We start from the raw sequence: 17831 nt of genomic DNA, 5'->3' as shown, positions 1-17831 counted from the left end.
TAACCTTCCTCGTCACCCGCCATAGCGTAACTTCTGATGCGAATACACAACGTCAAATGCTTTCTGCCAGTTCAACTAAGCAGACGATGCGCATACGTATTTAGAAATGTTTGTCGCTAGTGTAGACGGGGATGCGAACAACGAACATTATAGCCAACATGTTGCAGACTTCAGTGAAAAAATGTTGCGAACAGAAACACGTTTTTTAACTCTGGGTAAGGCAGTAGTGCACAGCTTCTATTTTAATTTTATTCACTATTTTGAGTCAGCCCCTCCCCATTCTGTTCCGTGGACAGCCTGTGTTAATACCGCACTGTAAGCTGCGTTATGGAATGTCTTCCGGCAAGTGTGAATCGACTGTCATCAAGGTGTATTTCTCACAGTCTAACATAGTGGTAATTCTCTTGCCCCGTTTCGATTGTATACCTGTGAAAGGATACGGTTGCCAGGGTGAATGTAAAGTGAGATATCTGTATCGTTTGGTCACTCAGACTTTGTTTAGTTGTAAGCCAGTAGTTCTGTTCTGTGGGAATAAGCAATAGCAGTTCCAACAGTGGGTTGCGGTGCAGTTAACAATACTATTGTTGTGGATAACAACAATAAAATTTCTATAGTAGGTAGCTTATATCTGTAGAGGCTTCATTTCACAACTGTGGATTCCAGGCGTGCGTGCTTTCTGAACTGAAGTGGTTAAAAATAGTATTTATAAAATAAAGGGTATAAGAAATGCTCAGGAACGTAGTTTTTGAAGGAGGATATTTCAAACCTTTCCAGTATGAATTTCTGGCGTCCATTAGTGACGAAGACAAACATCAGTTTCAGTCACTGGATAATGTGGGGAAAATAAAATTTGTTTTCAATTCTCAAATAGTGAGTGAATTTGTTATACCGACTTCTTTCAAAAAGAAAGATGAGAGTATCGCAGAGAAACTGAAAGAGGCAGGTAACACTGATTTCATAAAGGGAAACTATGAAGGCGCTTTGCAGCTCTACAAAAGAAGTATCATGACGATTCCTTTAACAGAAGGTAAATTTGCCTTGATTTGTTTTAATTGTTCATGTAGAAGGGACCATGGAAACTTTTCTATTTATTGTTACCATTAGGAAACCAGCAACTTTTAGCCGTTACTGCAGCGAATCAGTCGGCAGCATTATACAGACTGGGACGCTACACTGAAACAGTGGATGTCATAGAAAATGTACTGAAGTTGCCTTACCCAAAGGAACTGGAGTACAAAGTGAAGGAAAGGTAATAGTCGCTGACTTAACAATGGGTGCAGGAGCCATCTGGTGCAAGGAGTGATTGTAATTGGTCTTTACAGGATGGCTCGAAGTTATGAAGCAACTGGTCAATTCAGGTCAGCAGAAGAAGTGTTTAGAGAAACGATTAAGTCAATAAATTATGCAAGCTTAGCCCCGGCAAGGAAGAAGGAAATGAAAAATGAAATTCATAAAACTCTTCGCCGTTTGGCTTCACAAAAAGACTCCCGGAGTGGTAGTAAGTTTCAAGTTAAATTTTACTAAAGTACATCTGTCATGCCTATATTACAGAACTTAGATTACTGTAAAGTATTGTGTAAAGAAGTTGAATATTGTGATTGCAGTACTTGCTAATTTCTCTTATCCATGCACAGTCCATATCACAGGACTCATAGACATGGTATAACCACTCTTGCATTTCTTCATATTATGCGACTTACAAATTTGCTATTAGTACATGCAGTCCATGTAGTGATGACCTTGGCTGTGAATGCAGAGATCTATGTTTAAATCTTGTTTAGACACACTGTTTTCAGCTGTCATATAGGTTCATTTCCGTATGTTTTTCTAGCAAGTAATAGCTTTGAAACTGATATCTTATTGAATATAAGCTACCATGTGGTACACATACCAATTTGTAGAAGACTCCTCCCACATCTTGAAGAGGATTGTTATTGAAATTTTGGCTCTAATTATTATTATTATTATTATTATTATTTTTTAAATCAGTTGTTTCCTATCATCCAAACGTCTTAGTATTAGTGTGGTTGGTAAGAGCATTGCTCATGGAAGGCAAGTTTCTGGTCTCAGAATCCGGTCTAGCATTCACTTTTAATCTTCCAAGTTCTTGTTGCATCAATAACTTCCCAGCATTGTTGTAGTTACTCATGTGGAGTCCATCGTTCATGGGGCAAAGAGATGGAAATAGAAGGTGCGAGGTGAGGGTGTTGGGCGGCTGAGGAAGAAGAGTCCATCAATATTCGTGGTCTTCTCTCGGGTGCAGAGACTAGTATGTGGCCTTGTGTTACGGGGAGGGAGAAATAAGTTGACATTTTTGTGGTCACAAACATGCTGTATAATTGTTTCTTCCATTAACTAAGGGTCTGACAATAGATTGTGAAGTTAGTTGATTGACCATGAGGGAAGACATCTAACAGAATAAGGCCTGTAGCTATGATTTTACGAGCTGAGGGTACATCTCCGAAGGAGACATGTGATGCCACTACATGGATAGCCCCTTTGTTTCAGGCTTCATGTTTCATCGCCTGTGACAAACAAGCAATTTGGTACAGATGTTTGTACTTTCCTCTTTGTGCCTTTCAATTAGGGTTCAAGGAACCCAACATGGCCGGCCGCTGTGGCTGAGCGGTTCTAGTCACTTCAGTCTGGAACCGCTCTGCTGCTACGGTTGCAGGTTCAAATCCTGCCTTGGGCATGGTTGTGTGTGGTGTCCTTAGGTTAGTTAGGTTTAAGTAGTTCTAAGTCTAGGGGACTGATGACCTCGGATGTTAAGTCCCATAGTGCTTAGAGCCATTTGAATTTGAACCCAACATACACAAACTTTTGCATATGCTAGCTGGTGGATAGGTGTGTCACAACTACCAGCAGACATGTGAAGTTGAACACTGAGTTGTTTGTTTGTTTTTCATCGGTCACCTACAATAACAGTGTCTGACAGTTACAATGTTGCAGGCATCACAACTGTGTGCATCTGGATTGTTAGTGGGAGATCAGACACGGTTCCTTCTCTTTGTTGTGTTGACGACAGGTGCTTTGCCTGGTAACTTATGATGCTTTTATCACTGCCTGGTGTCTGTAGACATTCTGTAAAAGCCTGTAAATACATGCGTTGATCTGGTATTTGGTCAAAAGAAGTTCAATATTTATTCTTTGCTTGGAACACACATCAGTTACAGGTGCTTTTTTGAAAACTTAGTGCTGCTATCTAAGGGAGTTTCTAGAAATATGAGATTATGCTGGAATGTTAAAGAATCTTGCAAACAAAATTATTGCATTTTTTTAACCAAAATAGGCAGAGAAAATAAATGTGTTGTATTTCTTAATGAATTCCCCCCCCCCCCCATATTCTCGATTCTTTGATGCATCTTTAGCAGAAAGTGTTATGTATTTTCTTTGACAGATCATTTATTTATTACCATGAGTTCTACAGTAGGCTGTATTCTCTTACTTTCATTTGTTATAAAACTGCAGGCCAGTAATTTTTGAGAACTTGTCTAAAAAAGGATGTAAAGTAACTCGTGCTACAATGCTGTTGTTTACTTCTGGGACCAGTATTTATGTTACTACTCAGTGTTGACAACTACAAAATCACCACCATGATTTGTCACCACTGTAATGAGTATTGATTCGAACTAAGTCATTTGTAATTTTATTTCATTCAGTATGTGAGGGAGACTGGACACAAGTCATTTAACTTCAGTCTGGGTGGTAGTTATACCCAGGCGAATTTGCTGGCACTGAAGAGGGACTTACTTTGAGACTTTTGTCCCTTCTCCTCCTCATACTTGTTGACATTAGGGGAGCATCTGATTCGACCCATCTGCTTTGACCTATGACGTCATAAATACGACAGAAACACGTATTTCCAGTGTACTGTATACAAAATGGTGAAGACGTTGTCACTACATACACATGCCAACAAATGTGAACAAAAATAAAAACAACACAAGAACATTTCACTCCGCTACACTTACAATATCGACAGGAATTCGTCACTTCCCTTGAGCTACATAGCTCAAAAAACTGTCAATACCACAAGATAAAAACTAACTACTGCAAAACTTATAACCACACCACAACTATTGATACCACAAAACCAACAAAACAATAAAAATTAGAATCGGACTCTTCCTTTGACCTATATAGGTCAACAGCAGCTTATGATACCGACTCACACACAGCTACAATGACACATGGAATATGTCACTTCCCATGACTTATACAGCTCAAATACCAAAATACCAAAAAAAATTGAAGTCGAGTGCTTCCCCTAAGATACATAAATCAACCACAAGTGCCGATACCAAAACGTCAACCACAAACACATGCAGTAAATAACACCTACCCAACAACACATAAAAACCCCCACCGAACATCATAACATGTAAACAATAGACCCAAAAAAATGACTACTTACCATAAAAAAGTTCTGGCGCTACACATCAACCCCCAACTTGCACATTCTGCTTGCATATGCCACATTTCACTATCTCCATCACAAACCCAAAAAGTTGCAGGAAATTAATGACGGACAACATGTCGTCCCCGATTTCAGCCCTCAGACGCGCACTATTAAACTTATAAGTCATATCTATACCCAACAAAAGAAGCCACAGATTGAATTAAATGACTTAGTGCGCGGCAAACAGCAAACCAATAACATCACATTACACCGTAATAAGATAAACACAGCGGAAACTTAATTCTTAGCTCACTGAAACTAATTTCTGTTCTTCTATTAAGTCATGAGTGGTAAATGCACACTTCCAGCACTGGTACCCAAATGAACCCAATACACCACATAAGACGTGGACCATACGCACACCACCAGAGGACTCCACCAACCGCAACAGGACATCATCTACAAACACAGCACACTCATAAACTAAACTCCATGCCGTCATGATGTCACACAACACAACACCCATATGTCACGGGTTAAAGCTGACGGGTGGGATGGATGCCTCCGTTGACCCAGTTTATCTATGAGAGAGAAAGGTCAGCTTCCATTCTGTTGCCAGAGACTGATCAAAATACAAAAAGTGCTGTTTGATGCTATGTGCACAGTGATGTAATGCAGTGTCTTGTAATGTGATTTCAAGGGTTGTGCCTCTTGACCATCATACGAGTTAGCAAGGGCTTCCTCCTCAAATATATCTCCAACTGATCGAAATCATTAATTCTTTGTCTCCTCAGAAACTAATTTGCTTGCAGAACTGATATGTATAAATAAAATTTTCTTATAATTTGTCTTCTAACAGTTCCACTTTCTAGGATGGTTTCTGCACCCTAATCATTGACTTCAATTTTTTGAAAACAACCGTAGTTATCTAAATCCTTGCATGAGATTTACTTTTGAGTTTTACTGTGCTGAACCTCGTCAAAACCATTGCATAGCAGGGTAGTGCAGCAGTAACCAGGAAAGAGGAGAGTGGCAGTTGTCAGTGTGTCAGTTGTCAGTGCAACAGTATACAGAACCAACTCCAGGCATGCTGTGGAGGAAATGTAGTCTACAAGACTCAGTGACTCCAGTGTTTATTAACGCTGAAAATCTGTGGATACAGTGAAAACATTATATAGCCCATGTGGTAATGGTCCAACAATGGAAAGGGTTGGGGCCTATGCACCCATTTGTATACATGCTTTCTCTCAACTCTCCCATTTGGTCAGCCAGATTATGGGCGTGGCGTGATTGGAAATTTTTGTGACATAATGGAATATCGTCTGGTCCAGTACCAGAAAAATCTATGAACCTGTTGCAAGATTAGGCGAATGTGGGGTGCAAAACTGTCTGCCAAGATGACATTCCTCTGGTTCATGGCCTGGTGATTTTAAAAGCCCCTCAGAAGGCATTTAACTTGATGACGGCTGCCAGACAGCATTGTTACATCTGGAGTGCTAGGCCTCACATCACCTCTACAACACTAACTGCAAAATGACACCCATCTTGTCACTCAAATAATGCTGCAGTGCTGCTTAAATCAAGCGGAGCAATGGCTCCCATTTTCCGTTGTGATTTCACCGCGCCCTTGTATCGTTCTCACAACACATCCTTGTTTTGGTTTAAGGATTCGCTAAGCCTTTCGTTCTCACTCGTGGATTGTTTATTTTGGACATGTTATTCTGCCATACCATCTTCATTGCCTGTGCTCCTGTTCACACTGGGTGACTCGCTGTTGATGGCCCAAGGCCTGTCAACCAGTTCCTGTGGGCCTTTGAATTGTTCACGGTCACTATAACTGGCAACAGGGTAAAAGATTAGACGTATCCCATGGGCAGAAAGCTTGTGGGGCTTGTAGAACAGGAGCATCAACAGCTGCTCCTGCAGCAGCAATTGCAATAGCAATCTCAACAACAAGAGCAGCAGAAAATTGCATTTTTACATTGGGATTTTCAGCTTTGGAAGGATCAGCTGCAGGTTCAGGGACCCACACCACATAGGCTGTGCTCATTTCCAAGACTAACAGTTGTACACTTGTTTCTGCCTTTTAACGGTGCCAATGAGGATTAGGACACACATTTGTAATGACTGAAAAAGCAATTAATTGTCTTTCGTGTCTGTGACCATGCTTTCCAGTGGCTGCTGATCCTTTCTTGGGGTTCCCCAGAGATGTGTTTCTTGCTGAAGAAGTTTGCATCCTTCTTAAACCTAGCTGTACTAACTTTTGAAGAGATGGGCTTGTTGTTGCTTTCTAATTGTTAGGTATACAACTTTGCTTCTGTAGTTTTGCAAATAGATGGCAGTAGTGGCAAGTGGTGGTGCAGATGGTAGTTTGTAAGTGTACTACAATAAGCTTAGGCAGTTTTAAACATAGTGCTATCAAAATATTAGTCGATTTGTGATTGTTGCATCATAAAGTTTTCTTGATTGAATATGTTCGCTTATGAGCCCAGTTTTCATCATGTAGAAATCTGCAGCTGAGGTTCATATAATGTTGGGTAAGACCTATGGTGGGGCAGCTGTTAGTGAAAGAATGTGCAAAGAATTGTTTCAGTGCTTCAAGAATGGTGATTTTGATGCCAAAGACTGGCACGGTACAGTTATATGTGAAAAGGGGATTTTGCGCCATAACATTTCTCAACCTCATGTCGCAAAACCTGTCAAAACGTACTTGGAAATGTTGAAATGAAGTCCTGCCCCACCCACCATATTCTCAAGACATTGCTCCTACTGACTACCATATTTTCAGTCAGTGGCACATGGTCTGGCTGACTTTTGGTTATACGTACAAATGAAAAATTAGATTGATGTATGGCTCTCTTCAAAAGATGCCAAGTTCTTCCGATGCAGGATTTGTATGCTGCCTGAAAGATTGGAGAAAGTGGTGTCCAACAATGGCCAGCACTTTGAATCGTAACATTTTTCACAGTAAAGTCTTGAACTTAGTGAAGAAACAGCAGAAGCAAAATTGTAGACCTTATATTATTTGCTGTGGTTCCATGTGGTTGCATTGTGCTTCAAATTTCATCATTACCACAAGCAACCTGGTCAGTCATATAGCTCATGGGTGACTTGATTTGTAAGGATTGACTCACCATTGTGATTTCACTTACATGAACAAATGCCTCATGATTCAACTGCACCCATTGTGGGCATCTTTTGAGTGGTCTGCCATAAATCATCAGAACTGTTAGACCTCGTTTCCCAGATGTGTTGTGTGAGCTTCAGGCAGTTCTTCCCCAGGGCAGTTGTTGCACATTCAAGTTCTTTATTGACTTTACAATTATGAATCAAAATGTATGTTTCCAGGTGAACTTGGGAGCTGCGTTTTCCTTAGTGGATCTTCAGTTGTATGCTCATCTGGGTTCTCCTGAGTTGGCCCCACCCTCCCATACATTGGTTGCGTACAGTGACAGTCAATTCAAAAGGTTGCTTGGCTGATGACGCTGTTTGTTGTCAATAGTCACTCGTCTGGAAACATTTTTGGTCTGCATGTTTTCTCTTACTTGAATTGTTGACACGGTTCTCTTCCAGGAACATGATGATCTTTGTGTCACTTCCCTATATCTGAACCTGCCCTGGAGTGTGCCAAAGATTTCCAGGCTCATATGTCCTTGGAACCAGAGACAGTGCCCTTTTTCTGCTGGGCATGACACATTGCCGTACCCCTACAGATGGCCGTTGAGCAGGAACTTGATCATCTTCACAACAATGGGGTGATTGAACCTGTTTAAAACCAGCACTGGGGCCACAACCTTGTAGTGGTCAAGAAACTCGGAGGCTTCCTGTGGCTATTCAGAGACTTAAAATTGACAGCGCCCAGACACAAGTGGAAAACAACCCCATACTAAGTTCAGATGACCTGCTCACAAAGCTGGATGGGGATGATATTTATCTGAAAGAGACATGGCTGATGCATGTTTTCTGGTCTTGCTGGGTGAGGAGTCACAAAGCATCAACACTAACTTCGGCTTGTACAAATACAAGTGCTTGCCATTTGAGATCTCTTCCACTCTGGCAATCTTCCTTAGACACCTGGAACAGTTGACCATGTCCATCCTCACTTGCACTAAGTACCTTGATGACTGATGACTTAATTGCTTTGGTCATTATATGCCAGAACTACCTGCACAACCTTTGCACCCTATTTTCCACATTGCATGACGCAGGGCTCAAGTGCCTCTTGCACTAATGCCATGTTTTTCAGGAGCAAGTGGAATACCTTGTACACTTACTAAACAAGCAATGGATCGAACCCCTCTGTCTGCAATGTCACCTTTATTGACACTCTACCCCGCCCCTGAGACTTACAGGAGCTGCAGGCCCTTTTGGGAAAGGTGCATTATTATTCTAAGTTCCTTCCACAAACGGCCCATATTATGCACCCACTAAAGCAGTTACAGAAGAAAGACATTCAGTACAAGTGGACAGCTGCCTTTGAGCACTGTTTCACACAGCTGAAGTGTTTACTGCAGTTTGTACCTGGCCTTGTGCCCTTTTCCCCATCACATCCGCTGGTTTTGGCTGCATACCGCATTTACTGGAATCTGAGCCGCACCTGAAAAATGAGACTCGAAATCAAGGGAAAATAAATTTCCCGAATCTAGGCTGCACCTGAAATTTGAGACTCGACATTCAAGGGGAGAGAAAGATTGTAGGCCACACCTCCAAATAGAAACAAAGTTGGTCCATTGTAATATGAGACACAATTTAGGTCGAATGAATGACAATACAGCTATAGTACTTTGGTTCGAATCGTAAGCTTAGCAGTTAAGCTTTACCAGGTAGCCACAGCTATGCGTCAGGCGCCCCGTCCGTATTTATATGAGTACTCTTCCTTTTTCACGTGCTTCGTCTGGTTTGAATTGATTGCTTATTTTTCTTTGATCTGATAAGTGCCGTTCTCTTTGTTATAGGTGTTTACATCACTCTAAGCAGAAAATGCCTTACTGTACTGTGTCATGCATTTTTTGTCGCATTCTGATAATGAGGGTTTACGACCTGTCGCCGCACGGCTTGTTTTTTGCGCGCTACCCCGCTTACAATTAAAATAAAAGAGAGGAATTGTCTCATTAGCGAAACAATGGCAAGAGACTGATATTTGTTGATACTTACACTGCTGCTTTCCTTGATAATGATCAACAAGAACCAAATAATAGCCTGTGTATGATAGAAGCTGTTCTGAGCAAGAGTTTAGCGAAAATTTTTCTCTGTTTGAAAATCTTTGCAGGCGCCTCTTTAGTACATTACATTCTGCACAGAAATGAGAGTCTTCTTAGATTTAAAAATCTAGTCAATTGCCGTGCTTCATTACTGACTGTACCACTATTAGGCATACGAATAATACGAATATAAACATGACATGATATGTATATTCTTCCGCGTTTGCTGTTGTCTCACTCTAGTTTCGTAGTTTATTATGCAGACAGGATTTAAATGATATAGCAGCAAACACGAAAGAATACATGGCAAAATGTTTATATTTGTATTATTCTTATGGTGAAGAGAACACTGCATGTGATTCACAATTCATAAAAGTTCCTATTAACAACTCTCTCTTTTCACAGGCAGGAAAAAATTCAGAACATAGAGTTGGCCATATTGACAAACATCCCAAACAGTCTTGCCAGTCGGATTTTCGTAGTACATTGAAATGCTGCTACATTCGAAGATGAAAAATATGGAATTTGTATTTACTTTGTTGGATAATGTATGAAAATGCAGTGGTCGAAACTCGGGGCGGAGAAAAAAAGCTTGTCTTCCAACATTTTTTAAAATTTATTTACTGACGCAGAGGTTTTGGCACCAGTATTTATCTTTGTGCCTGCAAAGCATGCCTGTGTACCGCTACATATATTCGATGGTAGAAGTTAGTTGTGGCGACACCTGCCAACCTTTTTCAGAACTTCCATTTACTTTGCACTCGATTCTAAGCCGCAAGCGGTTTTTTGGATTACAAAAATTGGAAAGAAGGTGCGGTTTAGATTTGAGTAAATACGGTATCTCTCTCCCTATGGCAGTGCTGGTACGTAGGAGCAATGACGGTTCTGAGCAACAAATTGTGTATGCGTAAAAGACACTGATATCTGTTATGAAGGACAACTCACAGATTTTTGTTTTTTTGTTTTTTAAATAACCTTTGCCAATTATCTTTACAGTTAATAAGTTTCGTGCTTATGTACTTGGTAGGAAGTTTACACTCATTATGGCCCACAAACCGGTGTAGTGCTCCCAGCCTCCAGAGTGGATGGCACGATAACTCCAGCGTTGGGTGCTTTTCTTCAGCTCGTGCAATTATACCATTAAATACAAGCCCACAGCACAACACAGATGTGACTGCTCTGTCTCACCTACGTGTGAGACCAAACTCAGCCTTTGACCAACTGGGAATCTCATGCTTCCACATAGACATAAAATGATGTCACACCTTAGAAAGGTTTCCCATTACTGTTTCATGAATCGCCGCAAGCTTATCTCAGCCCTGGGTTAGGGCCCGCCTCTCGTACCATCTGTTGATCATAACCGTTGGTCTCCTGCTTGATGCTGAGACAGATACCATGTTGTCATCCCAACTGCCCTTTGGTCTCAAGTTTTACAGCTATGCCATCATGGACATTGGGATATCTCTCAGATGAAAGCCTGTGCGAGGCAATATACCTACTGGCTGGGGCTGAAGGACGACTTTGAGGCCATGGTTTACAGCTGTTCTGCTTGTATCTGGCACCATTCCACTCTGCCACCATCTTTTACCCCTTGACCCACCATCCATCTCTGCTGGGACCCCATTTGTTTGGACTTTGCAGGTTCCTTTATGGTATCTGTGTGGTTCATTGTTATGTACACTTTCTCGTAACTACCCATATGTTTCAGCACAACTGATGCCACAATTAATGCATTTCTTCAGATCCTCGACATTGGAGGGTTCCCTCGAACCATTGTGTTGGACAGTGGGCCCCAATTCATGGCAACAGCTTTCAAACAATTCTCCACAACATCATTATACACTTATTTAGTCTGCCATTTCACCCATTCTCCAGTGGTGAAGTTGAGCATATGGAGCAGATGTTTAAACAGCAAATGTTAAATGAGGTGAGAACCACCGCCACCACAGCTGCGCTCATGATGTTTTTGAGCACGTATGAAACCACTCTAGTCTAGGCCTGGCAGGCCCCTCTATGGGTAGCAGCTGTGTACTCTCCTCCATCTCCTAGCCCCAGGAACTTTGGATCCGGCATACTGGCTGCTGTCCACCAGGCACAGCAACAGGGGTACTCTCATATGGGGCAAAAGATGTGCGAACACCGGCGTGCAGCCATGGGCAGCGCCTTACAACAATTGACACTGTTAGGTTTTTGTAGTGCCATAATACCAACTAACTCTGTTCATGCCTATTGACTACACTGTAGTTGGTGGTACAATTGGACCTGACTAGCCTGCCTTTGCTGGTCCCACAGCTGTACATGTATAACTTGCACTACAGAACACCAGGGGTGGTTCCTGTGGATGTAGGCATAGAGGTGGAAGTCTCACCACAGCCTCTGCACCCTCTGCCAATGCCATCACCAATGCTGCAGCATTATAGAAAGGGGAACAAAGCAGTATGAATTTAGGTGGACAAGCCAAGTCAGTTGCTGTTCCTATCCTTTCTGTGGATCCTGTTGCAGCTCTTCTAGTAACTCCTTTCTTAGGTAAATTGTCTGAGTATGTGTCCATGTTTATTAGTGACTTAGAGACTGTTGCTAAGTTGGTTAATTGATCAGATGAGAAGCACTTGTACAGTGCTAAGTTACAATTGGTTGGCAATGCAAAAAACTTATTTCATGTTTCATCAGGGATTAAATAAGGCACGGGTGTTTGAGCAGCTTAAGAAGGGGCTTAACCAACATTACCACAAGCAAAATAGCAGGAGGTTTTTCAGGTAACAACTTAATGGATCTTTTCAAGAAAATAAGGAGTCAGTAGTGGAGGCATTCTTGTAAGGAATTAGAAAAATTGATACATGGAACCACCAGTTGACACAGAATGTGGAAGCAGATTTATTCTTCAAGAGGCAAAGTGTAGGGTGCTTGATGTGGGGCTTCCAGGTGACATGTCAAGGAAAGTAGGAATGGAAAATCCAAATAGGCACCACTATTACGGTTGCTGCGCAGCTTGAGGAGGTCGACATTGTAAATTGTGGACAAGATAAACATAACGTTTTTCTCCCTTCATGAAGTGAAGTGCTACAGGTGTGGACATATGGGCCACATAAGGAAACTGTGCTGTTAACTGCAGTTTTATGAATGCAGGGTAGTGAGACATCAAGTGCTTGACTGTTGCAGTAGGAAGCAAAATGGTTGGCATTATGATAATCGTTTGTTAAAAAAGTGGGAATTCCTCAACCGCCAGATGGTATTCCTGATAAAACTGTGTACTGCAAAAGCATATGCAGAGGCAGAGTCCCTCTTGGTGGGTATAGTGACAGGAAAAGGACATAGATTTTTAGTGTCTATGGTATCATGCATTGGTAGGTAGTCTAGACGTCCTGCCTCTAGGTACGAAGAGAGTAAACTCTCCACAGTATAGTTTATGTTGAGCAGGGGAAAATGATGTGGTGTCATTGGGTCAGCATTGCTCAGTTTGTGTTGTTTGGAAATTTTGCCACATGTTGGTGTAGGTACTGTCCATTCTTGGATATAGACTTGCGTTATAAGCAACATGCAAGAGCTGATCTTACTATAGAACTCAGTGGAATATTGTTTCAGCTGGGAACAATGACTGCAAGTTGGAAGGTTCACCAGTCGTGAAGGTGGTACCAAATAAATTGCAGACACGTGCATCAAAGTTCAATTCATATCGTAATCTACTGAGAGGAACAAGAAAGCTACTGTGGCTAAATGTGGGTATTGACCTACTGAATGAGATATATTGAAGAACTGTTTTAATGCAGTGTTGAATTGCATTTGCTGCATTCTTTTGTGTTTATAAGTGGGGTACTTGCAAAGGAAAGAGGCAAGGATAACACTTTTCTTATTAGTTTTGATCATTTTGGTTCTGAGGAAGTTAGTCTGAAAAAGGGTTAATTGATTGCCATCTTGGACATCCTAGACAAGGATGATATGAGTAGGTCAAGTGGAAACCTTTCCCACAAGCAAACTGTCAACACATCTGCATTACACATTATACACGAAGATAAAGTCTTTGAGGGGAAGAGATAAGTTGGCAATGGAAGTTTTGTTAGTACTGTTTGTCGATCTGTTAAATTCTAGTGGCGCACACTCAGCAACACCAGTAAACAACATAGGGTACAACAGATAACAACACTCTAGTGTACAAGAAGTGATGCAGAATCTCTCGGCACCTACAACCTGTAATGGAGGAATTCATTAATCTACAGGTGACTGGTGGATCCTTGAATGGAATGAAGTAGTGTAGGTTGTGTTGCAGTTACTCATACCCAAGCACAAGAACATACATATCCTATACCAAACATAACAGAGACTTCAGGCAGCGTAGATCAGTGTAAATGCTTCTCCACGGTGGATTTACAGAGTCGTTGTTACCAATTGGAAATTATTCCATAAGACTGGCCGAGAACCGCATTTGCTATTCCATAGAGCCACAGTCAATATTGATGAATGAAGTTTGGTATTAAGAATGTGCCAGCTTCCTTCCAGGTTTTGTTGGATATATTCTTAATCAGGATATAGATGGCAAGGAACACCAGAACTAATCTGTCACAGAGAACGGCATTTTAGCTGACATTGTATATTTTATTTGTTGTCTGTAAAGGAGGAAATTTAAGGTTTTAACAGACCATACTTCCTTAGAGTGATTACGAGGACTATTAGGTAAAATAACATATTGTGCTTTGAAACTGAGTTTATTTGATGACAAAGTGGTACACTAACACAGCAAGAAACATAGCAATGCTGATGACTTGAGTAGGAAGACTGGATTCATGCTAGCACTTGGCAAAAGCCTTGCTGAGTGGCAAGACTTGCAGGCTGCTAACACTGACTGCCAAGTATCTAGAATACAGGTGTAGTTTACTATGCATGGGGACTGTTGTTTAGAATGAAGAAGTATGGACCATGTGTATTGGTAGCTGCAGGTTTGAAGGATGAAGTGTTTATGCAAGCACATGACCGCGTGTTAGCCAGTCATTGAGGATGAAGGACAACTCATTGCCGTGAAGCCAAGAAATTTTGCTGGAAGGTGAAGAGGCAGGATGTCAAGCAGTGTGTCAGGAATTGTATACTGTGCGCACAATGTGCCAATTTTGGTCATCAAAGAGTAGTATTGCAGAGATTACAGGAAGCAACTAAACCATCTGTAATGGTAGAGACGGATATTCTAGGGCCATTCAGCCGAACACTGACAGGTAACCGTTACGTGTGTTAAACTTGTAGACCATTTTTCACATTATGTTTCAATGGTTGCAGTCTTGAGTCAACAAGCAAGTATGATAGCACAGGCCTTGATAAATGGCTGCCTACTAAGGTTTCCCATTCCTAACATGATAATTCCAGATCAGGGCACTAATTTTATGTCTGATCTGATCAAACCATTGTTGTATTTACTACAAAGCAGCTCAGGACTAGTGCTTTCCACCCTCAGTCAAGTGGAAGAACTGAATGGTTGTCAAAATGTTAATTTATTATGTAAACAGCCATTATGATGATTGAGACATTTACCTTCCTTATGTTGTGTCAGTGTATAATTCTAAGGCAGATAGCAGTGTTGGACTCTCACCGCATAAGGTAATATGTGGTGGAGAGATGCCCTCATCTTTTGGGGCAAATAAGCCCAAGCTCGTGAAGAATGGGGAGTCAGTGAAGAGGTTTGCAAAAATGTTATGGGATGTTTTGAGAAGGTAAAGAAGGCAAATGTGATGGCACTTGAGTGGCAGGATCAAGTGGGGTGACATGTTGGTGAGTTATCTCAGTACATAATTGCTGATGAATCTATATGCATCGAAGGGTAAGATGAACATATTCCTAACTTGATACCAAGGATCATGTCCGGTCGAAATGACATCACCTGTGAATTTAAAGTTGCAATTACCACCAAAGACTTCCATTGTGCATATATGGTTAAGTCATTTGATGGAGGTGCAAGTGCCGGAGTCATTACCAGTAAAGAGCGTTAATTCTAAGAAAGATAGGAAGAAAGTAGAGATCGATCAGCAGGGTATAGACTGAATGCTTTACACATACCTCAATAAATAGCAGTGTAATGGGATTTATAAAGTACTTGCGTGAGGTAGTGTGCTGATGCATTGGAATTATATTATGAGTATGTTTTGTTATTGGTGAGTATTGTAAAGAGTGCACAATATATGGTGATGCAGTGTGTGTGTAATAGATCACGTAAACACATTTTTTGAAAGGTTGGGGGGGGGGGGGGGGGGATGGTGCAAATTCCTTTCTCTTATGTGGCATTACCACCAAGAATGCTTAGAATGGATTTTAGAATTCTGATGATTCTACATCTGTTTGGTGGAGAAGTAGTGGATGCACTATGGAACAAGCAGCTCTAAGCAGAAGTATTATTTTTCAGACAAGCAGACGACTTGTTAACTAGTCATGAGTGAATGTTCAGTTTGACCTTTAACACATGAGATGGACTAGATATGGAAAGAGCAAGAAACGTGTGGAATTGTCAGGAAGCAGAGAAAGGGGGACTGGCCATGGATATACAGGGGGAGTATCAGGGGTTAGAATTTTGCTAAAAACACTGTTCGGTACAGCAGATAACGATGACCTGTTGAACAGCACACACCTATAGTAGAAGGGAGGAGTGGATGCTAGTAGAGCAACTGTGGAATGGCATACTATACAGTTAGCAAATTTAGACTTGATGTGTTGAATAAAACCAGGTTAGTGTGAGAACTGACTGAAGAATTGATGCAATAAATGAAGAATGCTTTGGGGGCAATTAATGAGGACTTGGATAAAGTGCAGATGTGACTGAATTTACTAGATGGAAGAATGGCCATAGCAAGGTACTTTGATCACTGGTGGTCAGCTTGAGTTACACAATGGTGCAAGTGACAGTATTGCAAGAGGCAGTGCATCACACAGTGTATGGATAATTGAGTCCTATGTTGCTGCCACATATCAGTTCTTAGCTGGTCTACAGAAGGTACGGCAAAAATTGGCGACAGAGTTACAACACACAGTGGAACCAACGGAGCAGAGTTTATCACTGTTCTGTTCTACATCAACAGTTGAAATTAATACAGATGGAGTGAGATTTCATGTATTGGAGCTGTTCTCGGTGGCAAGTACGGATGCAAATTACGAGTGCTCCATGATTCATCCCTACACAGTGGAATGGAAAGATACAGGTAAATTTGTGTGGGTGAAAACACAGGAAGTTTTGCTACTTTCAAAATGGAAGGAAACTTGTGTACTGATGTCGTCTGAACTACTATACTTGTGCCAGAAGTGAAGTAGAGCATTACAATCTGTCAAACTAAGCTGGTTGAGTCTAGTGCATGGACATGTAAAGTGCAGTTATTTTGGGGTAAGTCAGTAGGAGCCGAATGTCAGAGAGAATTGCTGACACCACACACTTATTTCCAGAAACTGCTCATGCATTGTGTTTCTTCTGTATTTTCTCCAGAGGTTATGAACAAGGAAGGGAATGACGAGATTAGGGTTACAGGATAGTGGAATACTGATCAACCATACAGTCTGTGACACAGCAGGTGCCATGTTTCGTTGCCCAGCTACTATCGCTGGAACGAATATCATAAAACTGACACAGCTGTTTTAGTGGCCGGAGAAGTTGCTATGTGTGTTGCCAACCTAGAACGTAACCTTTTTAAGTGACACCTTTAAACCAGACTTTCTTCACTCTTTAAATGAGCTTATGGCTTCACAAAAGAGACAGATTACCACAGAACAGATGTTTCGGAGGAACCAGTAGCAAAATCTGGGGTGGGTTTTCTAAATAAGGGTGGCATGTTGCACCATAAAGTAAAGCACTTGGTATGACTGGGAAAATTAAAATATCTCCCTCGGCTGTTGCAATGGACCACAGAAGCGAGTCAAGCCAACTGAGCAAGTTACGCAGTACTGCGTGTTGATGCAGAGAGGACTGCTGTCCAGTCACCGAGGCAGTTATTTCACATTGTCGCCAGTCTGGGCTGCCAGAGGCACCAAAATACCAACACAGCAGAAAGATTTGACCACATTTCGGGTGCTCTGATTACCTCATGTCCAGGCTGTGGTTCTTTTATGAACCGGGTGGAAGGAACCAGTGCTCTAGCAAAACAAGCATGGGTTGGTCCCCTTATAAATATTCCTAATTTTTCAGGCAGAGGTATCTTTGTCTTCCAACAACCAGCTATAATGAGGGACCTGTGATGGTCCACAGTCTATGCATCTATTGATCTAAAAGT

At 41.5% G+C, this 17831-nt stretch overlaps 1 protein-coding gene across 2 annotated transcripts in view; it reads left to right on the top strand.

Annotated features, from left to right (window-relative positions):
* The first annotated feature begins 324 nt into the window (after positions 1–324).
* The window catches only part of LOC126297658 (SET and MYND domain-containing protein 4-like), a 132810-nt gene continuing 115303 nt past the window's right edge, over positions 325–17831 (top strand). Inside the window, exons 1-3 of one of the 2 annotated variants that reach the window (XM_049988741.1) lie at positions 325–1027; positions 1105–1249; positions 1323–1498. In XM_049988741.1, the coding sequence (XP_049844698.1) occupies positions 727–1027; positions 1105–1249; positions 1323–1498 (622 nt within the window). In that variant the 5' untranslated portion in view covers positions 325–726. The remainder of the gene's footprint in view (positions 1028–1104; positions 1250–1322; positions 1499–17831) is intronic. The other variant, XM_049988742.1, reaches the window with a different exon arrangement.

Source organism: Schistocerca gregaria, chromosome X, assembly GCF_023897955.1.
Source record: "Schistocerca gregaria isolate iqSchGreg1 chromosome X, iqSchGreg1.2, whole genome shotgun sequence".
Taxonomy (NCBI): Eukaryota; Metazoa; Arthropoda; class Insecta; order Orthoptera; family Acrididae; genus Schistocerca; species Schistocerca gregaria.
The sequence above is the reverse complement of the archived record's forward strand: the minus strand, read 5'-3'. Positions and strand labels throughout refer to the sequence as shown.